This window comes from Sabethes cyaneus, chromosome 1 (genome assembly GCF_943734655.1).
Source record: "Sabethes cyaneus chromosome 1, idSabCyanKW18_F2, whole genome shotgun sequence".
In the NCBI taxonomy this organism is placed as follows: Eukaryota; Metazoa; Arthropoda; class Insecta; order Diptera; family Culicidae; genus Sabethes; species Sabethes cyaneus.
The window spans coordinates 150,090,923-150,111,178 of NC_071353.1; the positions used below are offsets into that span (position 1 = coordinate 150,090,923).

Below are 20,256 nucleotides of genomic sequence, written 5' to 3' on the forward strand. Positions count from 1 at the left end.
AAGCTTGTCGATAACTAAAAACAGACTCCTGACAGGACGTCATGCTTTCGTAGCAATGGGTTCTATTCTCAGTCACCTCACTGGTCGACTGGTGGACTGCTCGATTGTTCAACTGGTCGACTAGACTGCTCGACTGGACTGCTCAACCGAACTGCTCGACTGAACTGTTTGATTCGACTGCTCGACTCACCTGCTCAATTGGACAGGTCGGCTCGACTGTTTGACTAAACTGTTTAATTCAACAGCTCGACCTGACTATTCGACTGGTTAGTTTAACTGCTCGACTTAACCACTCAGCCCGACTGTTCAAGTGCTGGACTAGACTGCTCGACTGAACGTTTAGTCGAGCAAACTGTTCGATTTTACTGCTCGGCTTACTACTCGACCCGACTGCTCGATCCAACTACTCGACTATACTACTCGAATCAACTGCTTGACTTGACAGCTCGATTCAACTACTCGACTAGATTGCTTAACTGAACAGATTGATTCAACTGCTCGACTTATTGACCAAACTCATGTTTTAGTCTTTGACCTTGAAATGCGGTCAGGCATTAATATTAATATTTTTTGAAACGATGGTTTTTACAATTGATGGAGGGACGGTAGGGGAAAGTAATGAAAATTTTTGGGTAAGGAGGGGAAAGAGTGGAAAGGAAGGGGTGGGGGTAATAGGTAGCTACGCTTAACAAGTTGTCGTTGTGACTCCTATCTTTTGTCCAATGCACCTATGCACCTTCCAACATTGGACAAAAGATAGGAGTCACAACGACAACTTGTTAAGCGTAGCTACCTATTACCCCCACCCCTTCCTTTCCACTCTTTCCCCTCCTTTCCCAAAAATTTTCATTACTTGTCCCTTCCATCCCTCCATCAATTGTAAAAACCATCGTGCTCGACTTAACTGTTCGACTCGACTGCTTGGCTAAACTGCTTGTTTCGACTGCTCGATTCGCCTGCTCGATTGAACTGGTCAACTGAACTGTTCGATTCACCTGCTCGACTGAACCACTTGACTCAACTGCTCGATTGAACCACTCGACTAAACTGCTCAGTTCGACTGTTCGAATCGGATGCTCGACTCACTACTCAACCCGTCTGCTCGACTAGACTACTCGAGGTTACTGCTCGATTTGACTGCTCGACTTAACTGCTTGACTCGACTGCTCGACTCGATTGCTCGTTGCGATATCGCGCTCATTTGAATCGGTTCGCGACAGAAAATAGACGGTTCAGAACCACTCACATAAAAGAACCATTTTGTCCAATTGTAGCGTCAGCACAGAGGAGATAACATTTTAAATTCAGTTAAATAAACCCAACGCGACCTATTAGTTTTAGTTTCAGGCTCCTTTACGTGTAACATCTTAGAGCTATATTATTGTAATCGTAAGATCTTCGCCGAAGATCATAGTGATTTGCGATCTTCTACAAAAACATGTGTTTTGAGTGCTTCGCTAATTGCCTAGAACAAAGTGTTCTTCCAAAATGCAACCAACAAAAGTTAGGTATGGAAAACTAATTTTTAAAGAACTCCCAAGCAACCTGAAGTTCGAATATTACTTGGCACGCGAACTCGAAAGTTCACAATTAGTTCAAATTCAGTTTCGTGGAACTTTCTTGCTGATTAGTAGTGTATATCAAGTATATGTGGAACTAAATGCTTTAAGAAGTGCTGTGAGTACTTCATAGATACTTCAAAGCTATTAGAATGCTACATGAAGTTCTGAAGTAACTTTAGTTGCTAACAAGTTCTGCGTGCATGCTTCTGGCCACGAAATCTTTTTTTTTTTGTTTAAATTTCAGGTGATCAAACCAGCAGAACCTAAAACTATTTGAGATTGATTATTTTTATTTGACTCGAATAAATTTATTCCTCTTCATTATTGTGTTGTGTTGTGTAGCATATGCTGTCGGTATCTCACTACTGGTTTAGGTGGATTGCCTGGCTGCAAACTTTATGTTCTATAATTAACTCGCGCTGCATAAAGCTGCTGCAAGTTCTAAAACGAACTTTTACTTAAGAACAACTCATTGGCAAAAAATAGAACATAGAAGTGCTGCTAAATTTTAGTTTTTTCTTGGTTTTTGACAGTTTATTTCGAAGCTGCTTAGTGTTCTATGCAGCGAACTCAAGACAGCTTGAAAGTTCGGTTAATTACTTAAAAGGTGCTGCTTAGCAAGTTATAGATTAAAATTCAGAACGCTGTTTAACCCTCGTTAGACACCATTATCCGAACTCTTGGTAACTTGGGCTTTCTAAAAAAATGCTCAATAGCTCTGCATCCGGTAGAGGTAGAAAAGTCATTTTATCAAGTTTTTTGTATTTATATTTTCACCTATGCAAGTTTGTATAACCTTACCTGCGCTTCCAGATATGTCCATTTGCCCCATTTTATCCTATAGGGTTGTGAAGGTAAGAAAAAATAAAGCATGATTATGCGATGCGACTTAGAAAGTAAATGTCCTAGAGATTTACAGTCTTCTGCAAAAGCGTGTGTTTTGAGTAGTTCGATAATTGCCTAAAATAATGTGTTCTTGTAAAATGCAACAAACAAAAGTTCAGTATGAGAAAGTACTTTTTAAGAAAAAGCCCTATAATTTTGCACCACAGATAGGGAAAGAAATGTCATATTCTTAGCAAATTTGCTTGTTTTGTTCGACCCTTTCAGATTATTAGGGGAAATTTATACGAACAAAAGTGCTGAAGACCCGGAATGCTAAAATGAAAGCAAAAGACGCTAGGAAAAAAGTTCCACTTTTTGCCCTTTTAGGCCACTGTGTACAGAGGGTCTTTTCCTGGACTACATTTGGAACTATTCTTGAATTTTCCAATTGTTTTCATTCTAATAGATTACGAAACTGGCCGTTCTTACTTTTAATACACGTAGACGTTTTGCTTTTTTTTTACGCCAACGAGAGTTTTACGTAGCCCTGCGTCACCTATATATACGGTCGTGTCTTGTACACAACCCCTCTGATTTTTTCAATTTTTTGCCATTGGTTTGAGTTTTGTCTCAGCTTTGAACTCTCTGTGAAGGTTTTCTTATTTTTTGGATTATATGTTGTTTTGGACATATTTTTTAATTTGTGTTGAACTTTGCTTATCCTTTTATTGCACTTTTTATTACTATTTTAGATGCTTTTGGCTTTTCTGCATGCCTTGGACAAGACTTCTCTAACCCTCTGTGTTGGACTACAGTGTGACACATATATATTCGAACAAAAACAAAGTCGTATATTTTTTTTGTACATAAAGGGTTTATTTCAAAATTTTAGTTTTAAAAGTAGTTTGCTCATAGATACAGATCGCAACGAAAAAGCCTTTTGCCTGGATAACACACTTCAAATTGTTTTTTGAAGTTGTTACATGCGGCACGCACTACGTCCATCGGAAAATCATCACATATCTTGTTGATAACTAACTTAAATGCATCCAAATTATGACATTTATAATCCTTGAGCTTCTTCTGTGTGTACCTCATTTACAAAAATCCAATGGGTTCAAATCTAAAGAACCTGGAGGCCATTACTTTTTCAATATTAAATCCGTCAGATCGTCAGCAAATTTTGATCTAAGACCATTTCTAGATAGTGTTTTGCATTAACTTTCACACCCTTGTTAATAAAATACAAGAGGAAGGTTCCCTTTCTTCGAAATGCCTCTCCATACCATGACCGCTGATAAATTTTGGTATCGTAGTACATTCCGTTTGTGCTTTGGGACGGCCATGATTGAAACCGACCACAGTCGACCCATTTGAGTCTGCTGCGGGGCTTAAAGAACAAACAACTAATCATCAGAAAAAAACACTTCGGAATAACCGTGCCGACGGAGTTGCTTCCGTTAATACATAGATCTTGCGTTTTTTGAATGCTCTCATATACAGATCCATTTTCAAAATTCAACGAAATGGTTCCCTGTTGATATTCAGCTCAACTGTCATTTTCCGTGCGGACCGGTCGCAACTGCGACGAATTCGCTTAGTATCCAAATCCTCTTTTTATGCCGGGATGTTTGAGGTCACAATAAATAGTGCCGCATGTAGCACCGTTTCGGAATTTATTTATTATCAACGACCGTACTCAAACAATGGTACGAGCACACCGAACGAGACACAATATGAAAATGAAACTACGTCAAGTAAGACTTAAGTCATGATGGCACACACTCGTGGTCTTAGTTTGATTGCATTAATTGAGTATGCTGTTGCAACACACACTGTATGTAACATTTATTAAAGTAGTAATATTGTATACCTTCAATCCTCAATAAATTGCAGGGTTATTTCTATGTGAAGCGCTGGAGCGCGCTTTTTCAACATGGTTATCCGATTCGGCTAGGTTTAAACATCTCGTCATAAAGAATTTACGATCTGTTGGAACAATGGACTTTTGTTTTTTTTCTGGAACATTTCCCTAACACAGACATCAAATTGGACTAGGTTTAAGATATCAATAACTACCGAGAAATCACATCATTGTCTGCCACTTCCAAGTTATTCGAGCTTGTAATCATGACCTACCCCTACAAACAATACCTAAGTGATGATCAACATGGATGCATCGCAGGTAGACCACTAGGAATCTCCTGTGCCTCACATTTGTTATTTATTAATAAAAATTCATTCGACATAATATTGTCTTGATGAACACTTATATAGACTAACTAAGAGTTACATATTATTACACTTATACACAAAACTACACTTAAATAGCGTACAGCTATCGTCTCTACAAGAGTCGTCTTTTAAAAGAGTCTATGGTGATGTCAAAATCGAACAGCTCGTACACGGTGTTGAACTGAGCTGCCATGTATCTTATTAGACTGAACTGACCGTAGTTAACTCTCCGAGCGTCCAGATGAAGGAAATTCCTAGTACGAAGAGCCCTTTCCGGAGCGTATAGATTCAGCTGTTCCAGGATAGGCGGACAGTCAATATGCCCGATCAGGAGCTTAGCAACAAACACAAGTTGAGCTGTCGTACGCCTCTTCTCGAGGGTTTCAGGTCCTAGCAATTTGCACCGTGTGTCACCAGACTATTGAGCAGGTCTCGAGTAATGATCGTACCAATGCGCAGTACAGCGAACGAAGACAAAACGGATCGCGGAATTCGTTAGCTATTTTAAAGATGAAACCGAGTTGCCTGTTAGCTTTTGAGATGATCTCTTCAAAGTGCAAACGAAAGGTGAGAGCACAGTCAAGATTAACTCCCAGGTCACGAATATGATTAACCCGTTGCAGCTCATGGCCCAAAATAGAGTAATTAAAGGTAATCGAGTTCAGTTTGCGGTAAAACGAGATAACACTGCATTTGGGTACACTGATTGTTAACAAATTATTCGTACACCACGCCTCAAATAAGTCAACCAGCTGCTGCAATCTCAAACAGTCAAGTGTGGTTTGGCAACATCGTCCTCGTAAAACAGACGACATCCAGCAGGCAGCAATATAGAGAGCTCGTTGATGAACAGTGCGAAAAGCAAAGGGCCCAAGTTGCTTCCTTGTTGAACCCCTGATAGATTACAGAACAGTTCCGATTCTACCGGACCGATTTTGACGCATGAACTACGGTCAGTGAGATAAGACCTCCCTCATCCATCTGATGAAAGCGACAGAAATTCCAAGTTCCTCCATCCGATTCAACAATATCGCGTGATCAACACGATCGAAGGCAGCCCTTAAGTCTGTATGTATAACATCTACTTGCGCATTTTCCTCCATGATGTTTAAGCAGAATGAAACAAACGGCGTTAGATTAGTGGTAACAGATTTTCTAGGATAAAATCCATGCTGGTCAACGGAACTGCACATAAAAGTGCGTCGTGGACTATGATTTCCAACACTTTCGAGTAGGCACAAAGTGAGGTTCCACGTTCCTCTTATCTTCTTTGTTGTGCACGGGAAACATGATGGATTTTTTCCATGATTCAGGAAATACATTCTGCCGGAGAGAAGTTTCGCCAGTGAGCGAACATTTCTTCAGAACACAAGAAGGAATTCCGTCTGATGCAGCAGCGAGCGAATATTTAAGCTTTTTGATCGCGGTTTCAACGAGTTGATCGTTTATATGGAATATATTCAAGTTGATCGCATCACATGGAGTATCTCTGATTGCAGAGGCAGTCTGCATTTCCGAAGCAACAAAAGTGTTAAAGGAATTCTTGAAGTGAGTGGCAAAGAGTTCGCATTTTTACGCGGCAGTGACCGCACAGACGGTACCCAGAAACATGTTTACAGGCAGTCCTACCTCGTTTTTCTTGGAATTCACGAACGACCAGAATGATCTAGGATTTCTGCGCAAGTTGGATTGCATTCGCAAAAGTGTACCTTTTGTACAAGAGTAGATTATAAGAAGTGACTAACAGCATTGTTAACATTTGCAAAACGGTCGAGGCAACTCCAATCGACCCGACTGATTGCTTCGGCTAAGGCAGAAAAATTTGCTCTTCGAAAGTCCAAGTCACTAGCGTCAGCAATATCTTCGAATTCAAGGGAGACTGGCAGGTATGCTACCACTTCAACAGCGGGATGATCAGCGTCAAGTGGAACTACTGGGTCAACAGCTTCATGGACTGAGCAGAACAAGGTTGCAGATTCGTTGACCAAAACAAGCTCAAGCAGGCGTGAGTTTCTGTTGACCGCCGTATTTATCTGCATAAGACCATGCAGATAGAAACCATCTAAGAGAGCAGCGCAAGCTACCGAAATACTCGATAGCAAGCTATCAACCACGGGCGGTGCATGCCCAGGAAAACGCCAAACAAGACCGAATTGATTATAATCGCCGAATAATAGCGTGAAGTCCGAAAGGCTGAGGTCTGAGTAAACCGCCTCGATGGAACTGATATGATCCTTAATGCTGTTCAGATTGCCTTTGCGATCTGGGGGAAGGTAAATAACTCCTACGCGCATTGTGTGACCAGGTAGCTTAACTCTTATCCATATTAGTTCGAGTGTATTGCATATGGGGGAAGGATCGCTGAAAGCACTTAACCTCGTTGAGACCGCAATTAGCACGCCGCCACCGCGTGATTTGTTGCTATTGTGCGAGCTCCGATCACAACGAAATACCGTAAATGAATCGCCGAACAACTGCGCTGAGTAGATTTTCTCGTCGAGCCACGTTTCGGTAAGAACGATGATGTCGAAGTTTGATTCAGCCGCAGCAATAATGAAGTTATCTATTTTGGTCCGTAATCCCCGTACATTTTGATAAAAAACCAACAAGCCCTTTCTCACAGTGCTACGCGTGAGTGTAGTATGCTCCGTTGGAGATGGCAGAGGTGTGAAACCGCTGGAATTTCGAGATACTTCAGGCAAAATACCGTCACCGGATGATAAGTACTTGCCTGAGTCTGCGGGCCGGAAGACCCCTTCTCCAGTTCCAACCACAGGACCGGGACGACTGTGATGAACGCTGGCTGCGGGAGGCTTGACTGGGTCGGATGGATGAGGGGCTTCCGAAGTACTGTACACGTTGCGTCCCGGCAGAGATGATCCAGCGTGAAGATCAGCAGCAAGACGGTTACATCGAACGGTGTGAAGAATGCCAAAGTCCGATAAGCAGTCAGGAAGCGATGGAAGTTCATAAGCATTGCGGTACTTGGCAGATATCACGGGTTGGAAGACCCCTACCCTAAAGCCGAGCCCAGGACCGAGACGACTAACAGGAACATTGGCAACGGAAGGTATGACTGGGTCGGGGGGAGGGGGGGGGAGATCAGGGGCTTCCATAATGCCTGTTAAAGGGTGTCTCGGATCCAACATAGCAGTTGAAGAGTCACTCGAGCGTATGACCGAAGTCAACATCAGCTTCGGGTGGATTTATCCCTAGCGTCGATCCAACATATCTGTTTTTGGCACACACACACACACACGCACACATGCACACATGCACACACACACACACACACACACACACACACACACACACACACACGCACACATGCACATACACACACGCACGCACACACACACACGCACACACATACACACACACAATCATGACCTGCTGCTGCAAACAATACCCCAGTGATGATCAACATGGATCTACGAATCTCCTATGTCTCACATCATAATATCACGGAAAGCTTACCGGATCGTGCTCAAACGGACAACATCTATACTGATTTATCTGCGACGTTCGACAAAATCAATCATGCTATTGCAGTTGCTAAATTAGAAAGGAAGAGTATCAGCGGGAGTCGAAAAATGATTGTGACGGTTTCCTCGGCCCACAAGGCAATCATTTGGGACCATCAATCTTCCTGATGATGACTTCAATGATTCAATGAGGTCTTTAAAGGCCCTCGTTTATCCTACGTACTTCTAACTCAAAAGAGCTAGAGTCTAAAAGGACTTTTTTATTGATTGTGGGATTTTTTTGAACTTTTGTTGATGTTTTGAGTTACTTTTGAGCTTTTTAGACCTGTACTATCTTTTTCTGACTCTTTTGGGCTGTTCTACATCTCTTCAAGTTTCTTTTATCTGTTGTTTGCTCTCGTTTTAAATTTTCTCTTAGCCTTTTTGAAACTCTTTGTGGATGTTTTTGGACTTTTTAAAGTTTTTTTGGCTTTATACTGCCACATAAAAGATAATTTAAAAGAATTGCGACATTTTAACGATCTGAAGTAGTAACCGATAGTAACAAAGCGCCGCACCGTGGGATGAAACCCAAATCTAGGTGGACAAAAGTATTTACGCTAAAACCGTTAGTCCTAGGTATACAGTATGTTCGGAGTAAATTTGTTATTTTAACTTTCGCATTTTTTGGTGTATATGACATTAGGGCGACCATCATAGTAAGCGGGTGCAAAATATAAACTTTTTTATGGCTTAAGTTAGCTGAATCAAATGTTCTGTAAAGTTAAAGAACATTAAATTTTAAGTAACTTTGCCAAAGAAAGTAAAGTTCCATCTCTTATGGTTGTTGGGCTGGAGCTATTTAAAAGTTTTTGGTCGGGGTGGATCTAAAAAATCCGTTTTTTCTTTATATCTTCTTTCGTGTTTATTTATTACAAATCACTGAGCACTTTCACACGCATAGAAAACGCACATTTTGTTTGAAGTAATCAAGTTGCTATCTCCTTCGGTTCCGAAGCTACAGGCATTTTTTCTAAAAAAAATATGGTTTTTTCAAATGTCAATAACGTAAAAACCGCTCAAAAGCAGCAAATGAAATCTATACCTATAAAGAAGGATTTCTGTCTGTCTGTCTGTCTGTCTGTCTGTCTGTCTGTCTGTCTGTCTGTCTGTCCTGTGTTCCTTATAGAATCAAAAACTACTGAACCAATCGGCGTGAAAATTTGCATGTAGAGGTTTTTGGGGCCAGGAAAGGTTTTAGTGATGGTTAGAGACCCCTCCCCCCACTAAGAGGGGGGGCTCCCATACAAATGAAACACAAATTTCTGCATAACTCGAGAACTAATCAAGCAAATAGAACCAAATTTGGCATGTGGGTGTTTTCGGTGACAAGAATTTATTCTAGGGTAATTTGAGACCCCTCCCCTCTTTATAAGGGGAATTATAACTCCTCTCCCCTTTAAGAGGGGGGGGTTTCCATACAAATTTCCTCATAACTCGAGAACTAATCAAGCAAATGGAACCAAATTTGGCATGTGAAAGTTTTCGAGGGCAAGAAAATTTTCTATGTTGAATTAGGACCCCTCCTCACTTTAAGAGGGGGGGCTCCTGTACAAATGAAATACCAATTTCCTCATAACTCGAGAACTAATCAAGCAAATGGAACCAAATTTGGCATGTGTGTTTTTGGAGACAAAATTTTTTCTATGATGAATTGGGACCCCTCCCCACTTTAAGTGGGGGGGGGCTCCTTTACAAACGAAATACAAATTTCCTTATAACTCGAGAGCTAATCCAGCAAATGGAACCAAATTTGGCATGTAGGTGTTTTTGGAGGCAAGAATTTTTTCTATGATGAATAAGAACCTCTCCCCACTTTAGGAGGGGGGGCTCCTATACAAATGAAATACAAATTTCCTCATAACTCGAGAACTAATCAAGCAAATAGAACCAAATTTGGCATGTGGGTGTTTTCGGTGACAAGAATTTATTCTATGGTAAATTGAGACCCCTCCCTCTTTATAAGGGGAATTGTAACTCCTCTCCCCTTTAAGAGGGGGGGCTTCCATACAAATTTCCTCATAACTCGAGAACTAATCAAGCAAATGGAACCAAATTTGGCATGTGAAGGTTTTCGAGGGCAGGAAAATTTTCTACGGTGAATTAGGACCCCTCCCCACTCTAAGAGGGGGGGCTCCTGTACAAATGAAATACAAATTTTCTCCTAACTCGAGAACTAATCAAGCAAATAGAACAACATTTGGCATGTGGGTGTTTTTTTTGGTGACAAGAATTTATTCTATGGTGAATTGAGACCCCTCCCCTCTTTATAAGAGGAATTATAACTCCTCTTCCCTTTAAGAGGGGGGGCTTCCATACAAATTTCCTCATAACTCGAGAACTAATCAAGCAAATGCAACCAAATTTGGCATGTGAAGGTTTTCGAGAGCAAGAAAATTTTCTATGGTGAATTAGGACCCCTCCCCACTTTAAGAGGAGGGGCTCCTGTACAAATGAAATACAAATTTCCTCATAACTCGAGAACTAATCAAGCGAATTGAACCAAATTTGGCATATGTGTGTTTTTGGAGACAATTTTTTTTTCAATGATGAATTGGGACCCCTCCCCACTTTAGGAGGGGGGTCCTATACAAACGAAATACAAATTTCCTCATAACTTGAGAACTAATCCAGCAAATGGAACCAAATTTGGCGTGTAGGTGTTTTTGGAGGCAAGAATTTTTTCTGTGATGAATTAGGACCTCTTCCCACATTAGGAGGGGGGGCTCCAATACAAATGATATACAAATTTCCCCATAACTCGAGAACTAATCAAGCAAATAGAACCAAATTCGGCATGTGGAGGTTTTTTGAGGCAAAAATATTTTCTACGGTGAATTAGGATCCTTCCACACTTCAAGAGGGGGGGCTTCTACACAAATGAAATACAAATTTCCTCATAATTCGAGAACTAATCAAGCAAATGGAACCATATTTGGCATGTGGGTGTTTTTGGAGGCAACCATTTTTCCCATTATGAATTAGGACTTCTTACCTTTTTAGGAGGGGGGGGGGCTCCCATTCAAACGAAATACAAATTTGCTCATAACTTTAGAACTTATCAAGCAAATGGAACCAAATTTGGCATGTGAGAGTTTTAGATGGCAGAATTTTTTTTCTGTGGTGTATTACGACCCCTTTCCCTTTTAAGAGGGTGGGCTCCCATACAAATGAAATACAAATTTCCTTATAATTTGAGTACTAATCAAGCAAATGGAACCAAATTTAGCATGTAGGAGATTTTTGAGTCTTGAATTTATTTTATGATAGTTAGAGACCTCTCACCCCTGTGGTAGGGGGATATGGACTCTCATACAAATAAAACAGAAATTTTTGCGAAACTCAAAAACTAATCCAACTCGAGAAATTCGAGACTCTTCCATAAAATATTAATCAATAACAAGACCACAAAAACTATCTATAGTAACACTAGATCATTCAGGACGAGCCGGTCGCGAGTGTTGCCGGTGACCCGCCGTCGGAAGCGCCGCCCACTGGGGGGCTTGCAAAACTCGAGATAGTGACAAAGATCATCCGAGATTCATGATTTATGTACAACACAGGTTAATTTGTGGCAATACGAAGTTTGTCGGGTCAGCTAGTTTTGTATAAATGTTTAGTAATATATTGGCCTCCGAAATGAATTGAGATTACATCGGTCCAGGTCACAATTTTTACGTAATTATAATCAATTGAAAAAGCGAAAATAAGCCTAAATGATTGTATTTATCTTAATCAAGTATAATTAATAACGCTATAACTTCTCAGGGCAATTCAAGGATTTTGAAAACTGGAATACCTCTAATGTTTGCTATTAACAAATCTGAGTACTGTAGCATCATACTCACTAAATCAATAGTTGTTATCTCTCGAAAACTTTCGTGTATGTCTTTCTCTAACTTGCCTATATATCTTGTTAATTGCATCCTGTGCCTCTTCTGACATCATCCCAATCGGTAATATCAGAAAATCAGCCTTGGAATCAGCTACAGTGGAGCCATGCATCAAAATTTTGTGCCTTTACGTCCGAGGGGTCCACTGTTTCGAGGTACTTAAACTGTAATTCTCATTTTTTTTAACAATTTTCAACCAATCAAGTACAAAAGTTTCAAAATTTGAAGACAACGTGTCAGTAATAGCCCGGTATCAACGAGAATAACTGTTATATTTTCGGCGACCACAGTTAATCAATGTTACAGCATTCGCATCCTCTAAAATAAAAGGTTTTTCAACTCGAAAAAAAACCAGAGCCACTTTTATAGGCTGAATACAGATAAGGCCATTACAAATATTTTATAAAGTTTTTGTCCTTCCGGTGTTCGGCCACTGAAGGGGGGGGGGGGGGGCGAAAAACAAACAAAGTGAATTTTTTAATCGAGCAAAAAAATATGGATTTTAAGAATTTTTATTTAAGGTTTAAATGTGAAAACCGAATCTATTCTTGCTTATAATATATACGTTATTATTTTCTATGCAAAAATATACAAAAAAAAAAGACAAAAACGAAGGAAAATTTTTTTGGACGATTTTCGGAATTTCCATTGTTCGAATTTCTATTTCTGATTCGTGCTAGAAGCGTTAATTCAACTCGGAGACTCATTTTTCGAGTTTTTCAGACTGTAGAGCCCACAGACAATTGATTTTATAGAAAGAAATTTGATTCATATCCTACAAATTATTTTTTTGCCCCCCGATTTTTCAAGCCAATTTCCAAGGGGGCGGGGGGGGGTGACAAAAACTTTAAATATGATTTGCAATGGTCTAATTAAGATAAAAACAAGCATTTAGACTTATTTTCGTTTATTTAATCCATTCTTTTTACGCAAAAAGGGTGATTTTAGTAAGTAAACCGGTAATGTTTACTTCATTATTCAATACGGTCTAGCAAAAAAGGGCCGACCTTGACCGATGTGATCTCAATTAATTTCGGAGGTCAATATATTACTAAACATGTGTACAAAATTTCATTTGCTGCTTTTGAGCAGTTTTTCTGTTATTGACATTTGAAAAAACCATATTTTTCTAGAAAAAATGCCTGTAGCTTCGGAACCGAAGGAGATAGCAACTTGGTTACTTCAAACAAAATGTGCGTTTTCTATGCGTGTGAAAGTGCTCAGAAGGCATGATTTGTGAGAAATAAGCACAAAAAAAGATATAAAGAAAAAACGAAGGTTTTTAGGTCCACCCCAACCAAAAAACTTTAAATAGCTCCAGCTCATCAACCATAAGAGATTTTAATTTCTTTGGCAAAGTTACTTAAAATTTAATGTTCTTTAACTTTGCTGAACATTTTATTCAGCTAACTTAAACCATAAAAAAGTTTATATTTTACACTCGCTTACTATGATGGTCACCCTAATGTCAAATACACCAAAAATGCGGAAGTTAAAATAACAAATTTACTCCGAACATACTATATACCTAGGACTAACGGCTTTAGCATAATTACTTTTGTTCACCTAGATTTGGGTTTCATCCCACGGTGCGCCGCCGCCTTAGCATAATTTTTGCGCCGCCGTCGCCGCCGAAATGGCCGGCGCACAGCTCTATTCATGACTTTTCGCTTCCCAAACGCAACACCGATCGTGAATTTATCTCTACCGATTCGTGAACTAAACGACGAGATAAGCGCGCGGCTGATAGTCGCTTACTCAAGCGCAACCGCTCTCTCAGTCAGTCAGTGCGAGAGTTTCCGTTCGCAATTGAACACCACACGTACATACGAGATACGACGACCATGGGAATTCCAAACACAGGGTAAATTCTTCTGCAATCTTATCCACTTATCAGAAGAAAAAAAACAGCTAATTCAAATGCGAATTAAACCCCCTTCACTTTGACAGCAAATTGGCCGGCCTAACGCTGTTCATTACGGGCGCTTCGCGGGGCATCGGCAAAGCGATCGCACTGAAAGCCGCCCGCGATGGAGCGAACGTGGTGATAGCGGCCAAAACGGCCGAACCCCACCCGAAGCTGCCGGGGACGATCTACACGGCGGCCGCTGAAAGTAAGTGCGTTGCGCGCGTAGCGCGTTCTTGAATGACATTCAGCCAGCGCCTACTGTTTGTTTGTTTGTTTGTTTGCTTTTTTCGTTCGCGCAGTTGAAGCAGCTGGAGGAAAAGCTTTGGCCTGTGTGGTGGATGTTCGCGACGAAGTCGCCGTACGAACGGCCGTCCAGGCGGCCGCGGAAAGGTTCGGCGGAATTGACATCTTGATCAACAATGCCAGTGCCATCTCGCCGACCGGTACCGAGCAGACCGAGATGAAGCGGTACGATTTGATGAATAATATCAACACTCGAGGGACGTTTTTGGTGTGAGTAATGTTAGGAGAAGGACCCGATTTTTCTCTAATCATCAATTTATTCCTGTCAGTTCAAAGGAGTGCATCCCGTACTTGAAAAAGAGCGCCCACGCTCATATTCTGAACATTTCACCACCACTGGATATGATCCCGGAATGGTTCGAAAAGCACACCGCCTATACCATTGCTAAGTTCGGGATGTCCATGTGTGCCCTGGGAATGGCTGCCGAGTTTCGTCAGGATGGGATAGCTGTCAATACTTTGTGGCCGGAGGTGCTCGTCCATACAGCGGCCGTCGATATGCTACACGGACAGGGAGCGGAAAGGTTTTTCCGTAAACCGGAAATCATTGCCGACGCTGCGTACGCCATTCTCTGCCGGGATCCTCGCACCTGCAGTGGAAACTTTTTCATCGACGAACAAGTCCTGCAGGAGGAAGGAATCGTCGACTTGGCCGAGTATTCCTGCGTACCGGGCAATGAAAAGCAGCTCAGAAAATGTATTTTTGTAAACGAAATTTTAAAATCCAATTTGTAAATTTTACCTAACAATCAATGGGTTATTCAGTAAGTAAAATTTGAAAGAACAACTTCAGAGCTTTGTCACCACCGCACCGTGGGAACAACCGGCGACGCGACGAAATCGATCTGATTAATCTTGAACCCGTGTGTGTGTGTGTGTGTGCTACCCTTGAAATTTAAAACATCCGCTGGGAACGGAATGTCCACAATTTTTGTGCGCTGGGCTGGGTTGAGTTCGATTTGGATAGAATTCGGTCCCAGCTGCGACGGCGGAACTCGACCGACCGAGCATTCCGTCCCGAACGAAACGCAACTTCATTCTTTAAATTTCGAACCCCCGCCCGCTTGGCCCCTTCCTTGGAGTTGAGCGGCTCCGCCGTCGCCGCCGCCATGAGGAGTTGCTCATTCAAGATCGTATTTTTTTGCCGACACCGATAACTTTCGGGCGGACCATCAGTGCCGCGAGACGCGGGAAGATGCAGAATTAATGCGAAGCGCGAAGCGAAGACCAAAGAAAAAAGTCTCTTGACTAACCTTTTCATTATGTGTGCTCCGTTTTTTTTTCGCCTTCTTCGGATATTATTAAATTTGCATTTCTTCATCCTTCTGTTCGGTTTGGTTTCTTTTCGCTGTTTTTTAAGTGGTTTTGCCGCAGCCAAGCGAGTGGAGGATTCAGGAAACATAATTCCTCCAGCCAGTCAGCGAAAGATGGAAAGTCAGTCATATCCATCCATACGGGTTGATGAAGAATTTGAAGAATGATGATGGTCGCGTCAGATGAAATCGAATTGAGTAGACTTTTTTTCCCAGTGTAGCTTCGCACACTGGGAGCTGCTCAACTACGGCGGATGCCGTCTAATAATAACATGCCCGGTTTGGGGCCGGATTCATTGGCTCCTCAGCTCGAATTCGAAGCTGGCTCGCACCGAAGATGGAAAGTTTATGTGCGTGCGTCTCGAATATTAGAACGAAGCAGGAAAAAAGTTTAAGTTTTTATCCTCTATTAACTGAATATGGGTGAATGGAGGGCAAAAAACAAAAAGCGAAACACGCCGCCAATTTAACCTTTAGATGATTGCCTTGCTCCCTGATCCTCACTCATCCTCAATGGTCGCACAATAAAAGTGCGGTGCGGTTAGTCAGTCCTTCCAGGAATTAAGCTAAATTGTTGGAGCCGAAATTATGACGCATCATGTCGAAGCTGATTATCAGCGTGTTTTTTGGATGTCAATTTAGACATCCGAATGTTGATTTGAAGCTAACGTTTTTGGTTGGGAAATTCGCAAACTTTGACTCCTAACTCGATAGACTTATTACAGAAGATTATAGTTTTAGCGAAAAGAGTTATTATTCGCAATCTTTACTAACATATGTTTTCTTTATGTCTTTTCAGGTAAGTTAACGGACTTTTTATTAGCGATAATCTTTGCGGTAAGTTAATTATAAGACAGAAACTTCTGTTTGGTTCGACAGAAAAATAAAAGAACAGTCATCACATGATCAACGGGGCAATCAAAGCAACCGGAGAATGTGTTCGAAGTTTTCTATGCTGCTTGCGGAGAAATCGATATAGGTACATAACCTAACCTGTTGGCTGTTGGTATAAGTGAAACATACGTTTTCCATGGATTACTGTGATCGTGTGTTCGTTGCATCTGTCAAAAATAATCATGTTTGGAATAAATCAAGAATCTAGTTGCTCTAGTGGCACGGAGTTTATTGCTACGTTTTTCTTCAATTGTGCTAGTAATTTAATTGGTCATTATTTTTGTGATAAATAATAATTAACTGCGTGCAAATAGTTCCAGTTTCATATCCAATTTCAATCAACTAAATTCCAAGTTTAGTTTTAGGCCTAATCTAAGCTCAGTTGCTGGTCGAAATTCAACATAAATTTCATGCCCAATTTCAATACCGATTTCAAGTCTAATTCGCGACTACTAAGGTAAGATGTTGCCACCTGGATAAGTTTAGTCTATGAAATTGTTAAATAGGTGCAAGCAACAGAGAGATTTTGGACCGTTCTACATTCACACTCACGTATGGGCGGTTCCATGCTTCTTAGTCGCGCATTATCCCACTTCAAGTCCTACTTTAAGTTTAATTTCAAGTTGAAGTCCAACTTCATGTGTAATTCTAGATAGCATTAACAAAAGGGTGAATGTTCGTAAGTGTAAACTAAATGGGTGAGAGTTGGTTTTTGTTGGGCCAGCATCAGTGAGGTTATATATAGGTGTGGCGTAAGCGACAAAGTGCCGCTAATTATGTTCCGTCACATGAAAACTGGACAAAAGGGTTAGCAAAAGAGAAAAAAAAATGCGAGAGAAAACAATAAAAACTAGCATGAAAAAAGTAAAACGTAAAAAAATGTGGAGGGAAAACGGGACATAAAAATAGAAAAAAGGAGAAATGAAAAAAAAATGGAAGAGAAAAGGAGGGAAACGAGGCGATAAAGTAGGAGACTGGACAGAAAAAGAAGAGAAGAAAAAAGAGGAGAAAAAACCCTAAAATACGAGAAAGAAAGTAAGGGTAAACTGGACAAGGAAATGATAAAAAAGGAGAAAATAAGAAAAGAAAAGAAGGAAAAGAAAAGAAACTAATATGGGAAGAAAAAAATGAAAATGAAAGACAAGAGCTATAGAACGGAAAAAACAGAGCGTGACAGAAAAGAATGAAAGGCAGTACATAATAAGAGGAAAAACAGAACAGACTAACGAAAAACACGAACGATGAAGGAACGAAAAACGGGACATAAAAAGTGTTAAAGAGCGAAAAAAAAGACCGGAAAACCGGAACCGAAAAAAGAAACAAGTCGAAAAGGGGTAGAAAATGATAAAGAACAAGACACATAAATAACGGAAAAACGGGCCTGAAAACGGTAGAATAAAGACTAAAAAGTGAACGGAAGGATTCATTCACGAAAAGTGCCAACGGAATTTAAAAGAAGAAATATGGGACAAAAAACGGGATCACGGAACAGAAAAAAAAAGAAAAGAAAAATAGGACAAACAGACCAAAGGAAAAGTTAAAACGGAAAATAAAAAAGAAAAATCGGAGAAGAGATCGAAAAATGGAAGCCAAAAACAGAAAAAAAATCCAGAAGAGACAAAAACTGGGCATCAAAATAAAGGAAAAGTGAAAAACGGGGCTAAACGAAAGGAAAGAGAGAATTGAAAAAGCCAGTTCTAATTTCCGTAAAAGACTGAAAAGACCAAAAAAGTACGATAAAAATTACGAAAGGAGAGAGTTAAAAAAATACTAAAGCTAGAAACGAAACGAAAGGGAAAGAGAGAAAAGAGAAGATTGAAAACAGGAAGGATGATATCAAAAATAGAGTGGAAAGCATAAGCAAAAACTGATTTAAAAAATGGAACAGGAAACGAACAGAAAAACGGAACAATGAAACAGGATGTTCCCTGGGACAGAAATCAAAGAAAACGAAAAAAAGAGAAAAACAGATTGAAAAGTGAGAGCAAAACCCACGAAAATGATCAGTCAGTCAGTCAGTCAGTCAGTCAGTCAGTCAGTCAGTCAGTCAGTCAGTCAGTCAGTCAGTCAGTCAGTATGAGAAAATCGTAGCTTGATAGTTTTCGTTAATTTTCAAAGCGCATTCTAAATTGGATGGGCTATTAACGTTTAACATCTTTCACTCTTTCGTGACGCTGGCTTGAATCCAAATTTTCCATTGACATCCTGCGGTAAGACGTAGTTTTGCGTCAGAAAAATGAAGAGATAAAATGAAAACGAAAGACATAATTTACGCTTTATGTCCCTTATATGGTAAAGAACGTAATAGAAAAGGATAAAAATAGGACATATAAAAAAGAGAACAGAATAGACAAAAACAATAAATAAGACAGAACAGGAGTAAAAACCACAAAAATACCAAATGCGGGATCAAAAAAGAAGGACCGGGTCAGAAAATGACCACAAACAGGCTTGAAAACGAGGCAACGAGGAAGAAAAATGATGAAAAATGGAACAGAGGAAAATCGGGAAAAGGTCGAAATGAGACAGGAAATGAAGAGAAAAGGAGTGGAGTAAGAGGAAATAACGCAAAAGAGTAAAAAAGCGAGAGAAATAGAGGGAAAACTATACAAGAAAAAGAATACGGAAAACACCAAAAGGAAAGAGAAGAATAACGAGAGAAAATAGAAAACCGGATAACGGAAACAAGGACAATGAGGAAAAAGAAGTAATTCAGGATATAATAGGGGAAAGATAGGACAAAAAACGGGGAAGAAAAGAAAGACGGATTAAGACAAGGTAAACGGAAGAGAAACCAATAACGAAAACGAAAACAAGTTGGGCAGCAAAGGATAAAAATCGAGATAGAGAAGGAGGAATATTACAGGAGAGAATACAGGAACAGGTTATTGGAAAAACAAGAACAGAAAAGTACGATAATCAAGAGAGAGAGAAAAGAAGGAAGATGAAAAAAAATAGAGGGAACACACTACAAGAACGGGAATGGAACAGAAAACAAGAGAAGCCAAAAGGGAAGAGAATAGTAGCTAGAGAGAGAGAGAGAGAGAGAGAGAGAGAGAGAGAGAGAGAGAGAGAGAGAGAGAGAGAGGTCATACTAGATATAAACGGAGAAAACTGAAATAAAAAATGAAATAAAAACTGGGAGAATTGGAAGAAGAAAAGAAAAACGGATTAGAGAACAAGGTAAAACGGAAGAAAAAAAAGAAAAACTAAAGAAAAGAATGAAAATTTACGAAAAAAACGAAGCAGAAAATAAGGATAAATTGGATAGAAAAGCAGAAAAAACGGAAAGGAAAGGAAAATGAGATAATGCAGGAGCAGCACTATGGAGAAACAAGAACAGAAAAAGAAGAAAATGGAGAGAAAAAACGGAAGGGATAAAGGATAAAAGGAAAAACAGTACGTGACAAAATGAATGATGAATGAGTAGAAATTAACAGTGCGCCCCCCGTTTTCTATGACAGTGCTTGGACGCTACCTGTCATCAATCATTTAACACTTATACTAATATATTTTCAATTGTTAAATTGTTCTCTTTTGCTAAAGCTACCGCGTGAAGCATACGCTAATAAAATTTATTCTAGGTTTTCTAATTAATTTCGCGGTATAAAATAGTTTCACAATCCGAATCCGAGGAAACGAATGAAATGGGAAAAAGAGGTCAAACTGGATATAAATGAGACAAAAAACGGGAAAACGGGACAGGAAAAGAAGAGAAGAAAAACAGGGAAAACGGAAGAGTAAAAAAAAACGGGAAATAAAAAGGGAAAACCGAAGAGGAAATGAAAAAAGGAAGTC

General features: G+C 40.1%; 2 protein-coding genes across 2 annotated transcripts in view; both read left to right on the forward strand.

Moving 5' to 3' along the window:
• Positions 1-20,256, forward strand: part of LOC128738916 (protein scalloped) — a 459,239-nt gene that overhangs the window by 168,320 nt on the left and 270,663 nt on the right. The gene's annotated exons all lie outside the window — the stretch shown is intronic.
• On the forward strand, positions 13,820-14,987 carry LOC128738910 (hydroxysteroid dehydrogenase-like protein 2). Its single transcript, XM_053834392.1, has 4 exons — positions 13,820-13,903; positions 13,990-14,153; positions 14,248-14,461; positions 14,521-14,987. Exons 1-4 carry the CDS (start codon positions 13,884-13,886, stop codon positions 14,984-14,986), a joined length of 864 nt encoding a protein of 287 aa, XP_053690367.1. The 5' UTR covers positions 13,820-13,883; the 3' UTR covers position 14,987.

What these genes read in the sequence shown, in the direction of transcription:
- LOC128738910 (XM_053834392.1), top strand. Translation starts at nt 13,884, where the DNA reads ATGGGAATTCCAAACACAGG. An exon ending in ATGGGAATTCCAAACACAGG is followed by an intron (nt 13,904 to 13,989) that starts GTAAATTCTTCT and finishes TCACTTTGACAG; the next exon opens with CAAATTGGCCGGCCTAACGC. An exon ending in CTACACGGCGGCCGCTGAAA is followed by an intron (nt 14,154 to 14,247) that starts GTAAGTGCGTTG and finishes TCGTTCGCGCAG; the next exon opens with TTGAAGCAGCTGGAGGAAAA.